At 39.5% G+C, this 13,268-nt stretch overlaps 1 protein-coding gene and 1 long non-coding RNA gene across 3 annotated transcripts in view; both read right to left on the bottom strand.

Annotated features, from left to right (window-relative positions):
- LOC147843792 (uncharacterized) overlaps positions 1-13,268 on the bottom strand; it is a 1,319,745-nt gene that overhangs the window by 717,123 nt on the left and 589,354 nt on the right. The window lies entirely within an intron of this gene.
- ywhag1 (3-monooxygenase/tryptophan 5-monooxygenase activation protein, gamma polypeptide 1) overlaps positions 1,278-13,268 on the bottom strand; it is a 43,204-nt gene continuing 31,213 nt past the window's right edge. The window contains exons 1-2 of one of the 2 annotated variants that reach the window (XM_087251161.1): positions 4,700-7,625; positions 1,278-3,980 (exon numbers count right to left, since the gene is read on the bottom strand). In XM_087251161.1, coding sequence (XP_087107287.1) covers positions 3,140-3,643 — 504 coding nt within the window. In that variant the 5' untranslated portion in view covers positions 3,644-3,980; positions 4,700-7,625 and the 3' untranslated portion in view covers positions 1,278-3,139. 2 annotated transcript variants of the gene reach the window in all.

Here is a 13,268-nt window from a genome sequence, read left to right as displayed (position 1 = left end):
ATATTTTTGCAGGATTTGGAGATTAATTTAGGATTTATTTTTATTGGAATTTTCCAGGATTTTCTTTAGGATTTTACAGGATTTATTTTAATTAGAAATATACTGAAAGTAAAAATTTTGCACTACTTCATTCATTTATTCATTCATTTTCTTTTCAGCTTAGTAACTTTATTCATCAGGGGTCGCCACAGCGGAATGAACCGCCAACTTATCCAGCATATGTTTTACACAGCGGATGCCCTTCCAGCTGCAACCCAGTACTGGGAAATGCACTACTTCAGTTCACTCTAATCAATTCTTGCTAAATATAAATGTATCATGACATCAACAAATGGTATCATGGTTTCCACATATGGATCTAAATATGAAGCAGCAATATAGCAAACAATAAGAAATTTCCTATTAGAAAGAGCTTTGAATCAAAGAAATAAATGGTAACACTTTACAATAAGGTTCATTAGTTAATGCATTTACTAACATGAACTAATCATGAACAACACATGTACAGCATTTATTAATCATAATTGAACGTATACTAATGCATTGTTAAACATCCAAGTCCATGCTTGTTAACATTAGTTAATGCACCTTGAGTTAACATGAACTAACAATGAACTACTGTATTTTCATTAATTAATGTTAACTAACATGAACACATACTGTAGTAGATGTATTGTTCATTATTTGTTCATGTTAGTAAATGCATTAATTAACATTAACTAATGAACCTTATTGTAAAGTGTGACCAAATAAATAAGATTTCATGCACGCTATAACATAGAATATAGCTATTTTGAATTGTAATAATATTTCATAATATTACCGTTTTTACCATAATTTTGATCAGCCCTGATGTTGAGCAAAAGAGATTTATCACAATAACCAGATTTATTTCAGACTACTGACTTTAAATAGATTCTTAAATATCATTTTCACGCTTAATGTACATTTACAAATTTATGCCATCTCTCTGTAAATGTTTAATCAAATACCTTTGAAAACCCACTTCTCCCCAATGAACTTTAAACTAAAGCAGAACTGCTGGCTCTAACTGTGTGGCAGATGCTAGTATTAAGCAAAGCATTAGCAGAGACAGCCTTCAGCCATCTAGGAGATGGCACGGGACGGCACAGAATGGGAGGGGAAACAGAAACAGGAGCTCAAACAGTGTTGTTCACGATCATCTGACTACTAAACCAAGCATTGGGCCATCGGACTGGATGTTTATTATGTTTTCAATGATGATGTTCAGAGGAAATGACTCATTGACATTGAAATGGTGGTTAGAAGAGCACAGTCATGTTTTTATTTCATTTATTTTTTTATCATTATTATTATCATTATGTTTATTTTGTGCAACTGCTACATGACTCACATTTAAGATACCAGTAGACGAGGAAAAAGAAAGAGACCAGAAATCAAAAGAATAGGCGATGAGTGAATCAGAAGCAGATTCTGAGGAGGAAAGAAAAACAAACACTGATTTTACAGCAAATCTTAAATATCTCACAGCAGAATTTGACAGAAGAAAGCACAGAAAAGGAAAAAGCCATTTTAAGAACAACATTAATTAACAATTAACCGTAAAAAAAAAACACCAAGTGTGGTGTTTTCTCTTTCTTTTTTTTTTGTTTTGTTTATTAAAAACCAAATACAAGAACCGCATGTCACTAGAGCAACATCCATAACAGATTAATTCATGGTAACCACGCACTGTTTTGGTATAGCATACTTCAGCAAGGAAAAAAACATAATAATAATAAGAAAAAAAATCATAACCATCCAATAAAAAGTGATAAATAGAAAATAATCAGATTCAATTCTCATTATTCGTTCATATGAATACATAACATCTACAGTGTTTAAAGTGAATAAAGTCAAGCTATGGTATATAAATACATCACCAGCATGCACAATATCGTATTATCAAGAATATTGGAGCTGTAATCGTCCAACACTGAGAAACAGTATAATAGGAAGTGCATTTCATGAGAATTACAAAATCAACAAAAGCTAATTAATGCCGGTGCACTGTCAAAAACTTGCAAAAATAAATTAAAATCATCAAAATAGTCTATGGTACCAGTAATATTAACTGAGTGTATCAATGCACTATGCATTGCTTTAATTTTAAAGTGGTCATTACGCATTGGGATTTAGTTGTTTGCACTTTCTTTTAGTTAGTTTTGCTATTATCGGCTATATTTTTTTAATGCCTGTACCACTTGATTATTTCGTCAATATTATTTAGAACTACTCTTCAACGCATTAAATGTACAATGTAGGTCAGGCCCGACACAATATTAAATTTCCATACTAATAATGATAATAATAACGATTGCAAGCATAGTTAATTTCGTCGAGAGTTTTTAGCATTGGATTGAGAATGTAATTGGGGTAGTCATAACTTATTTTTGCACACCTAATCAACATTACTGTAAAACAGTAGTTCAGTGTAGTGAGATGCATACGATGTGTATCATAAATGGCACAAATAATCAGTTCGACATAATAAACGACTTGTAAATATTAGTGGGTGCATTTCGGAATCCCTATGAACGGATATCAAAGACAAAAACACGACCGTTGACGCTCAGTGCAGCCTGTTTGCAAATTCCTATTTTTGCGAGGCGATAACATTCAAGTTTTCACTTATATTTTTTTCTTTTTTTTTTTTTACCTTAAGCCAACCCTCGAAGTACTCCTTACTCCAAATGTAAATTAATATAAGCAGCTCCGCTTCGTATTTCACTACAAGAACAGTCACTATGCCAGTGTTTGGGTGTATCGTAACCCTTTTTTCAGCCTTTTTGAGCAGACCGACGTACTGACCAGACTTTTTCCTCAAAGTAAACGTCACAGAAGGAGAGTTTATTTTATTTTAATCTTTAAAACTACTTCTTAATTTTGATTTGAGGCATACCATTCGATTAATCTCGCTTTATCTGTTATAATTTAGTGGAAATCAAAGAAAACTGCGCTGCTTTACTTATCAGCAAACATAGCTGACACAGTTCCATCATGCCTCCCTTTTGTGAAATTTTTTTTGTTTGTTTTTCTTCGTAGTGTGAGCACGCGTGTTTTATGTTACGGCTGAGAGGAAAAGGGTCTCGAAAGATCTTCGCTTTTCTTCAACGCTCTAATTGTTGCCTTCGCCTCCCTCGTCGTCTTGTTGATCGCTCGTCCAGAGCGTCAAGTTGTCTCGCAGGAGCTGCATGATGAGGGTCGAGTCTTTGTAGGAGTCTTCGTTCAGGGTGTCCAATTCGGCGATCGCGTCATCAAATGCCGTCTTGGCCAGATGGCAGGCTTGTTCGGGTGCGTTTTGGATCTCGTAGTAGAAGACGGAGTAATTGAGCGCCAGACCCAGGCGAATGGGGTGCGTAGGCTGCATGTGCTCTTTGCTGATCTCATGAGCCTCGCTGTAGGATTTCTCTGAAGACTCCACCACCGCGGCTCGCTTTTCCCCTGTCGCCACCTCCGCCAGGTAACGATAGTAGTCGCCTTTCATCTTCAGGTAGAAGACTTTGCTCTCGTGTTGGGTCTCGCCGCAGTTCTTGATCAGGAAGTTGTCGAGGAGGTTGAGCACGTCTTGGCACACGGTCTCCAGCTCCTTCTCGATCTTCTCACGATAAGCGCGGACCATTTCAATTTTCTTCTCATTGCCGTCCGCTGAGGTCTTCTGCTCGATGCTGGAAATGACGCGCCAGGAGGAACGGCGTGCTCCCACTACGTTCTTGTAGGCCACCGAGAGCAGGTTCCTCTCCTCGTTGGACAGGGCTTCGTTCAGCTCTGTCACCTAAAGAGATGGAGAGAAGATAAAGAAGTTACTTTAAAGAGCACCTATTAGGGCTTCACGATGTTGGGAAAGTCTGACATTGCCGTATTTTGTTTTGCTGCAATATATATCGATATGAACTAATGATTTGAATAGCTCTATTTGGAAAGATTTCATTCATTTAGATCGACTGGGACGATCAAGTCTTACCGTACGTTCACACCGAAAGCGGCGAGAGCGTCAAAGTAGCCGGAAGTCATTCATTTTCAATGAGAGCCAGCGGCGATGCGCGGCGCGTCTTCGCCGGCGTGAGCGTCGAGGAGAGTTGAAATGAAGTCAACTTTATGGTAATGAGCTATGACGCGGTTCGGCGGCAAGCAATCAGAATGAAGACGTCCATCGCTTAATAGCAGTTCAGAGAACACAGACCTGTGAACTTTGGTTCCGACCACAGTTGTTCCCAAGGGTTTGATTATTGCGGTCGCCGGATTTCCAATTATTTGCAATTTTTTCCTACAGGAACATGCATTAAATAAGTTACTGGCGAGTTACTGATGTTCATTAATGTTATATAAATTCATCTTAAAAAAGTGGGAATCTCACGCGATGTGACAGTACAAAACAGTACTGCTGCTTCATAATATTTCAGACATAAGGACATATTGAATAAATAGAGCAAAGCCACACCACACGCAACTTGATCTTCCATTGTTGTATGAATTTGATAAGAAGTGCGCAACATTTTCACGCTAGAAACATGTTTTATGCAGGAATGTAACTGATATGCTGCAACGGCTCCTTTAAATATGAGATCAATGTAGCGAGTTTTGACGCTCTCGCCGCAGAAGCTGAAGGCAGAGAGCGTTATCGCCAGGGCGGCCAGAGCGACCTTGGACGCTCTCGCCGCTTTCGGTGTGAACGTACGGTTATTCTGTGCAGTGCATCTGCAGAAATTATAATAAATTTCAAGCAAAAATAAATAAATAAACAGTATTTTACATTTTTTGGGGGGATTCTAACAGTATTCAAGCACAGAAATGAAGCACAAAAATACAAAATAACACAGACATCATTGTATAAATCATTTTAAACAATAATAATATCTTTATCCTTTAATTTTTTAATTTTGCAATGTGATTATTACAGATACACACAGTTGCGATATCAATGCTCAAACGATATATTGTTCAGTCCTAGCACCTATAATGCAAAATCAACTACAAAAACAATTTGCATACTGACCTCCGGGAAAACTCCAGATCATAGATATATGTGTGTATGTGTAATTCTCTGGCTCTGGATGGCCACAGTCTTCCACTGCAGCTTGGTCCCGCATTCATTTCAAAGGAGCGCTACCCTGTACTAAAATGGCTTCTCTATTGACGCATTCCTTCTAATAGGCAACAACAGGGTCGGCGACATCTATAATATATATATCTCGAAACCAGCCGGCCCCCGCAGATTGGGCCAAATGCTTACCATTTACTATAATAATTATTATTATTACTATTATTATCATAATCATAATATTCACATCTTGCAAGAGGTAAAAAGCTGCCTGTATGTAAAAACAATACATATTAAAAAATAAATAAATAAAAATAAGAAACTGACGACCCACATTTAAAAAATAGTCCGGCCCTTCTGGCATTTGCCCAATCCGCCCCTGCTCCAGTTAACACTGTAGGCCTACCCGGAATGTGCACGCGCAGATTTTTAGCCCATCATTAATTCTGTTTATTTACTTGAGTAAATGTGTGTAAATCTATATTTATTCAGTTTTTAATTAATTTCAGTACTATTATTGACTAATATAAAAATGTTCATCTGATTTACGTACAATGCGGTTTGTACAGTAATATTTTCTGTCTTTTACTAGATATATTATATAACAAACTTGCTTTGTTTACCAAATAAAGTGAATCTAATTGGATTTGCATTTTAAACATTACATAAAAGTTAAAAAGCTATAATTTTTTATTTCATATATTAAGGTTTTAGTTATGATCCTCCCAAAATAATTCCACAGAAATCCGCAGACTTTTACCAAAATTCTCAGCAGAAATGGCAAAAAAACGTGCGCAGATGCCCTACTGATAAGCAATAAAATGTGCCATAATTTTATTTGGTAGAATGAATGTAATGTTCAGAAAAAGCGGAGTTTCTGGATTTTGATGATGTCTGCTTAAGCATTGCTGGTGTCACCGACTCGGTCCCAGTCATTCCCCTCGCTGGCCAGCAGAGGTCACCATCCTCGGACTATTAACCATTACGTCATCCACTTACACTGATAGCCTACACACCTGAAGCGCATTCACTTGATCACCCACGCTCACGCTTATAAGCAGCAAACACACTCACTCTTGGCGAAGTCTTGTTCTGCCCCGGCTAACACTACTGAGCATTTCTCTACACTGCCTGCTTTCCCGTTGCTTACCTTACCTTACCTTGCCTTGTTCCTCGTCCTGCCAGCCACCTGCTTTGTACCTCTGCCTGATTACCGACTTTGATCCAAGCCGCTTGCCTTGATCTCTAGCCTGAACACCGACCTTGATATTCGCTGCCTGCCTCAGACCCATGCCTGAACATTCAAACTGTGATTACCTGCCGACAACCCTGCAACGCAACACCATTGTGTTTGATGTGAGTTCGCACATGCATTACATCTGTGTGCTTGTCTTTATTAAACTGTGTTTAATAAATATACTGCAAATGAAACCCTCTGTGTAAGCACCTTCGTTACAGCTGGATCAACTAAAAGCACACCAATTCAAAATTTACAGCCTCAACCTTAAGCGACAGCTGTTTTATTCAGTATTGGGTCACTTGCAGTATAATCCCTTTGCTATTGCAAATGCTTTATTTTAATGCATGTAAAAAAAAGCTATTTTATGAAGTGAACGCAATGAGTTATTCAAAATAATTTTGCCAGAAAAAATTGGATTTTATCATATGCAAATTCAATATATTTTGTGTAATACAGCTTTTGTATGTTTGGTTGGTTATTAATGTATTTGTCATACTTGCATTTAGTTGCGTTTTTGCCCTAAGATGTTTACATTTGCATGGCAATTTTAGTTATAAAGCACTCTAATGCTGATAATAATTTGAAATGTGTTTTCATTTGATATAATTAATGCATCTACTTAATATTTAATAACAATTGTGAATAGCACTATACTAGTAGAATTGAATTGAACTCCGAGTCAAGTTCAGCTTTTTCTTATTGGCCAATTAAATTGGATTAGTCAAACAGTTTACGTAAATATCATTTAAAGGGTCACGAAACACCAAAACACATGTTTTGAGCTGTTGACAGTCGTATATGTGTCCCACACTGCTATAAACACTATTAGGACACCTATATTTCACTAAAAAGTGTAAATTGGTGGTTTTTGCGTTATTTCAAGCAAATTCGTACTTCCGGTTTGAAACGAATTTTTGAAGCTGCGTCACGGTCATGACATAATAGCCTGTATTCCAGCGTGCAGACTGAACGTCTGTGCCAGAGTGTGTCTTATTACGTCTTACAGTGTGATGCATTAATGCATGAGTAAGGCTTGGTTCAAACCAATCAGCGCGCTCTATTGTGCAACTTCATTAATATTTATTACTGTCACAGTGTTTAGACGACACTCACACCACGCTGTGTTGGCAAAAAAAGCGTAAAGTGTTGCTTTTATAGTTTGCTGCAGTTAAGTTTCGTTTTCATTTTCTCTTCTGTGAGAAATCATCTGGAGTCACGTGTGGATTAACAGTTTACGCGACGCTTGACAACAATAACAGAATAACTGCAGAGATTATGGCTGGTTCTCAATATGCGTCTTCAGCAGTCTTTGTGTTCTCCTGCAATGTCATCTTCAGCTGCCAAAGTTCAGTTCCAATGCTCAAGACTGCAAGAACAGAGGTAGCGTGAAACTTCCCGGATGTGTTCTTGATATCGAGGATGCACCGATCTCGCTATGGAAGTCCCAGAAGTCATTACGACTGGAGGTGGAAAGCGCAGCATTTTATTTAGATTTATTATTTAAGTTCAGAGATATCACTTATTTACCTTAGGAGTTTCCCTAAATGAAACGGTGATCAATAAAGGAATAAACACATTAAAGGTGTTTGTTTGCTGAAAATCGTATTGAAATCTGTTTTATTTATATTGTGCAGAGTATACAGGGTCCCCGCAGGTCCTTAAAAAGTCTTGAAATGTCTTAAATAAAATTTTCGATTTTTAAGGTCTAAAAATGTCTTGAATTCTGTAATTTTCCATAAGGAGGGCTTAAATTTCATGTCCGACTCGTCTTTTTTATTTATTGTTTTCAACCGCTATTTGACCAGCGCAACATTTGGGGGGAGCACTTTGTGGGTGCAACCTGCATCATTTCATAGGTGACATACGAGTAAGTGATTGAATGCGTTGCGTTGATACTTCGCCACCACGGCATTTTGCGAAATCGCAAGCATGGGCAAATGTTTGTTTGATACCAATTGGTTGGAGGACGAAAAGTATCGGGGGTGGCTAAAGAAAACAGCCAGTAATCATGAAGGGAGGTGTACTTTATCTAAAAAGACGATAAAACTGGGGACAATGGGCCGCAAAGCGCTCGATTCACACATGAAAGCAGAGAAGCACAAAAAGCATGTGTAGTCGCAGGCAAGTAGTTTGCCCATAAGTATGTTCTCATCGAGCACTTCGACCTCAGCCTTCCACAAGGCCGTCCACTTCAAGCAATGCCTTCAGCAGCTTTGCGAATATAGTTCCATTTAAAGGCTGATTTATACTTCTGCGTCAAACACCGGCGTATGCTACGGCGCTGACGCATAGCCCATCGCCGTGGCCGTCGCCGTCACTGACGTGCACCTCTCAAAAATTGTAACTACACGTTGCAACAACGCGTAGCGCAAACTCTGTGATTGGTCGGCTTGCTAGCGCCGGCGAGTCTGGGCGGGACCGAGAGCCGCGCGAATGGCGCGAGCGATTGTTTACAAGTGTGGAGTCCCGTGAAGGAGCTCCGGATGGAAAGTTTTGTTCTGTGTTTACCTCATGGTTAAAGTTGTTGCACGTCCGCCGGTTCCTGCATCAAAATGAGCAAGTTTGAGTCACTTGTACATCCAGGAAGTGTTCAGAATAGCAAAACAGAAGCGAAGAAACTCGACACAGAGGAACATTTACACCTCACTGCCCACTAGCGTTTCGGAAGTGTTAATGCAGACCAACGGAGACAGCGCGCAGAAGTATAAATGCACAGCCACGCACGTTGCCTGCGCCGTGAGTAGCGCCGGTCACTTGACGCAGAAGTATAAACCAGGCTTAAGGCCGAAATACTGTGGGTATTTCAAACCGTAAGCCGCCACCACTCGTACACCTCAAATAAGGATGTCCATCTAGTTTTTCAAGCAATGTTCCCTGACTCAGAGTCTGCGAGTAGGTTCACATGTGGAAGAGACAAAACAGTATGTTTAGCACGATGTGGTGTTGCCCCATACCTAAAGAAGAAACTCATTTCACGAGCAAACAAGGACGCTTTCATCATAATGTTCGATGAGTCCATGAACGCAGCAACGAAGACTTAGACTTGCACTTTTAACGTTGGTCAACTGACGAGACCGGTACCCTGTTGTTAGGGTTGTAAGGTCAATCAGCACTCGGCATAACAGTTTTTGCGTCCCTTTGACCTGTCTTGAGCGTGGCTCTGGTGAGTTGTGCCACGCTAATGCTTGACCACATCATTCTGTGTTGACACACTGAACATTTTCCTGTTTTTATTTTTTTTTTTTTTAGGTAAAGTCTTAAATGTTCATTTTGTGAAGTTTATGTATAAACAAACTTCGAGAGGATCACGTGCTTATGATTGCTAGCAGCTGACCCGCATTATCTAATTCATTATGATCCAATCAGATGACTCCTAAACTACTATAAATACCCTGGGGTTCATTCCATTGATTCGTTTTAAAGAGTCCCCCCTTCCACCCCTACTCCTCCTTCTTAGACGGGTGACACGGTGGCCCAGTGCGTAGCACTGTCGCCTCACAGCAAGAATGTCTCTAGTTCCTGGCTTTACCAAAACTAGCAGACATTTCTGTGTGGAGTTTGCACTTCTCCCCGTGCTCACGTGGGTTTCCCCCGGGTTCCCCGGTTTCCTCCCACCGCCTAAAAACATGCAATTAAGTCAATTGAACAATCCAAATTGTCAACATAGACACGCTTCTAGTTCGTAATTTAATTTTAAGAGCCTTCACTTGCTGCAGCAGGGGAGTTCTCGAGATCTACCTGACCTCAAACTCCCCTCCCGCCTTGCAACAGGGGGGAAGCCCTGGGCTCAAGGATCTCATGAGCTCAGGGCTCTCTCCCGGGACAGCATGCCAAACAAGCTTTATAATCAATCATCAGCTAAGTGTGAACTCTTGAAAGAGGACTTAAAAAGGTCTTAAAAGGTGCAGGTCTTAAAAAATGTGCAGATACCCTGGTATATTTACAATTTTTTAATGAAAAGTATATATTTTGAAAAGAAGAAAAAAACACTCAATCGCAGTATGAATGCTGTAATGTTTGAATAATTGACCATTTAAAACGCGTGAAGGTCACGTGACCATCAGGAAGAACACTTCATTTCTCAAAGGACGCGTTCTCTGCCCTCGTGGTCTCCTGACTTCGTTCTTCCAAGGATACCTGGCAAGACCGGTCTCCACAAGAACGCAAGTCCGTTCTCTTCGTTCTTGGAATTTAGAAACAGCCTATGTGATAAAGTGCTGAGCTGTGAACTGTAATTCACAATGTCCTTGTGTGAGTCATGGTGCCATTGGAGCAACCAGTTCAAGTAAGCTTCAGTGTGATGATTTGCCAAATGCCTATTTATGGACATGGCATCTTCATTGTTGGTTTTCAGCATGTGTAGGCTGGGAGCGCTGTAGTAAATCTATTCATAGACGACTGGCAGGGTTTCAGAACGCAAGATCCCTTTGCACCAACACTCCACTTGCTTTTGTTTAAAAACACATTTACTGTCATGTCATTTTTGTGGGTGACATAGTGAAAAGTGAGCCTACACATTCCTTCCAAAGATTTGGCCGAATGAAAGCAGCGCGGTGATGTTTTGATTTAACAGCCTGGCAGTGGGCGGATGAGCTGTACCTTCTGCCTCTCTCTTTAAAAAAATTAATAAAATATAGTGTACACCACCTGACAAAATCTTGACGCCTATCCAAGTTTTGGGAACAACAAATAACTTCTAGTTGATCATTTGGTATCAGAAGTGGCTTATATGAAAGGTAAAGGCCTCTAGATTAGGCTTAATTTACCACAATAAAATATGATCATGCTTTGAGTATTTATTATTTCATTAGGACAGTAAGCTAAAGTCTTGTTACTGAACTGAAATAATGTCCAGTATAGAATATAAAGTCCTGCTGCAGTGGAGACAGAATGAATATTGTGTGTGACTCCATCATGAGCTTGGAGGACTGCATCCATACATCTCTGCACTGACTCAAATCACTGATTAATAAAGTCATCTGGAATGAAGAAGAAAGCATTCCTGCAGGACTCCCAGAGCTCATCAAGACTCTTTGTGTTCATCTTCAACGCCTCCTCCTCCATCTTACTCAATAATGTTCATGTCTGGTGACTGGGCTGGCCAATCCTGGAGCAGCTTGACCTTCTCTGCTTTCAGCAGCTTTGATGTGGAGGCTGAAGTATGAGAAGGAGCGCTATCCTGCTGGAGAATTGTCCCTCTCCTGTGCTTTGTAATGTAACGGCCAGCACAAATGTCTTGATGCCTCAGGCTGTTGATGTTGATCATCCACTCTGCAGATCTCTCGCACACCCCCATACTGAATGTTACCCCAAACCATGATTTGTCCTTTAAAAACTTGACTGATTTCTGTGAGAATCTTGGCTCCATGCTGGTTCCAGTAGGTCTTCTGCAGTATTGGTGATAATTGGGATGCAGCTCCACTTCAATCTACCTTCTGACACTTTTCCAAATGATCAACTAGAAGTCAAGATATTATCTGTTGCTCTTATAACTGCGATCTACGACAAAACTTTTGTCAGGTAGTGTATTTTTTTAAATACTGTAAATACTGTACATATCTACAAAAGATTTGTTAGCCTTTTTGCTAAATTGGTGTAGAAATAGAGCCATTTTTTTGTGGCTGAATTTAGGTTACCTGGTGAAGTGATTGTGGAACCACTGGTGCTGTTGTATAAGGAATTGTAACCCTGTTTTGTAACAAAATGGCTTTTTAAAATATTTTTGTTTTATTTCGGCAAGAATAAAAGCAGTTTTTAATTTTTTGAATACCATTTTAAGGTCAACATTATTAGCCCCTTTAAGCTATGTATTTTTCCCAATAGTCTACAGAACAAACCATCATTATACAATAACTTGCCTAATTACCCTAACCTGCCTAGTTAACCTAATTAACCTAGTTAAGCCTTCAAATATCTCTTTAAGCTGTGTAGAAGTGTCAAATATTATTCACAGTCATCATGGCAAAGATAAATGAATCAGTTATTGGAGATGAGTTATTAAAACTATTATGATTAGAAATGTTCTGAAAAAAAAATCTCTCTGTTGAACAGAAATTGGGGAAAAAATAAACAAGCAGTGTAATAATTCAGGGGGGCTAATAATTCTGCCTTCAACTGTATGTATTGCCAAACCATTTGTGATGACTGACATTAAACGCGTGAAATTAAAATGAAAACAATTTTAGATGTTCGCTTTAAGGATATCTATAAGCTAGTGTGCTCCAAAACAGTGACACAATTTGCGTTCGGGAAGATATAAACCTGATATAAACTGCATCCTTGCAGTTTGTCACTTCCACCTAAATTGATCAATGTTTAGATTTTACGTCACCTCATCCTTCAGATCAAATCTTCTGACCAATCAAATGCTCTCTAGTTTCTGACATGCCCCTTCTCATGTGTTTTTCATTTGAGTGACTTGAGCTTAACCCTTTTTACTGGCAGATCTCTGATAAAAGCAAAACGCTATTGGCTGTTTTTTTAAGGGGAGGAGCTACAGTATGTCCCACCCTCTCCACATTACATCCAACACCAAATAAAATCAAGTGGTGCTCGCTGCAGAGCCATTTGAGGAGAGCTGAGCTCCAGCGAGGGGGAGCTTAAGCTTGAGCTCCACCTTTTTTGCACTTCTTCTACGAGTGACGTCACTGGGGGTTGGGGTTAGGGGTGGGGTTGGTGTACGCATTAAAACAGCTTACAGGAGGAGGAGCGACAGCTCATGCTCCCCCTCGCTGAAGCTCAGCTCTCCTCAAATGGCTCTGCAGCGAGCACCCTCTCAATAAAATGCACATTTCCAAGCACTTCATGGGACCTTTAAACAAAACATGAAAATGACACTTATAATGAAGGTAAAATAATAATTGTATAGTATATTTAACAAGCAACAGTCTCTCTCTATACCTCTCACGCGCTCTGTATCTCTCTCTCTCTCTCTCAGACACAAATTCCTGTATTCTTTGGAGAAGA

The sequence above is a fragment of the Danio rerio genome, chromosome 5 (genome assembly GCF_052040795.2).
Source record: "Danio rerio strain M-AB ecotype USA chromosome 5, GRCz13ab, whole genome shotgun sequence".
In the NCBI taxonomy this organism is placed as follows: Eukaryota; Metazoa; Chordata; class Actinopteri; order Cypriniformes; family Danionidae; genus Danio; species Danio rerio.
The sequence above is the reverse complement of the archived record's forward strand: the minus strand, read 5'-3'. Positions and strand labels throughout refer to the sequence as shown.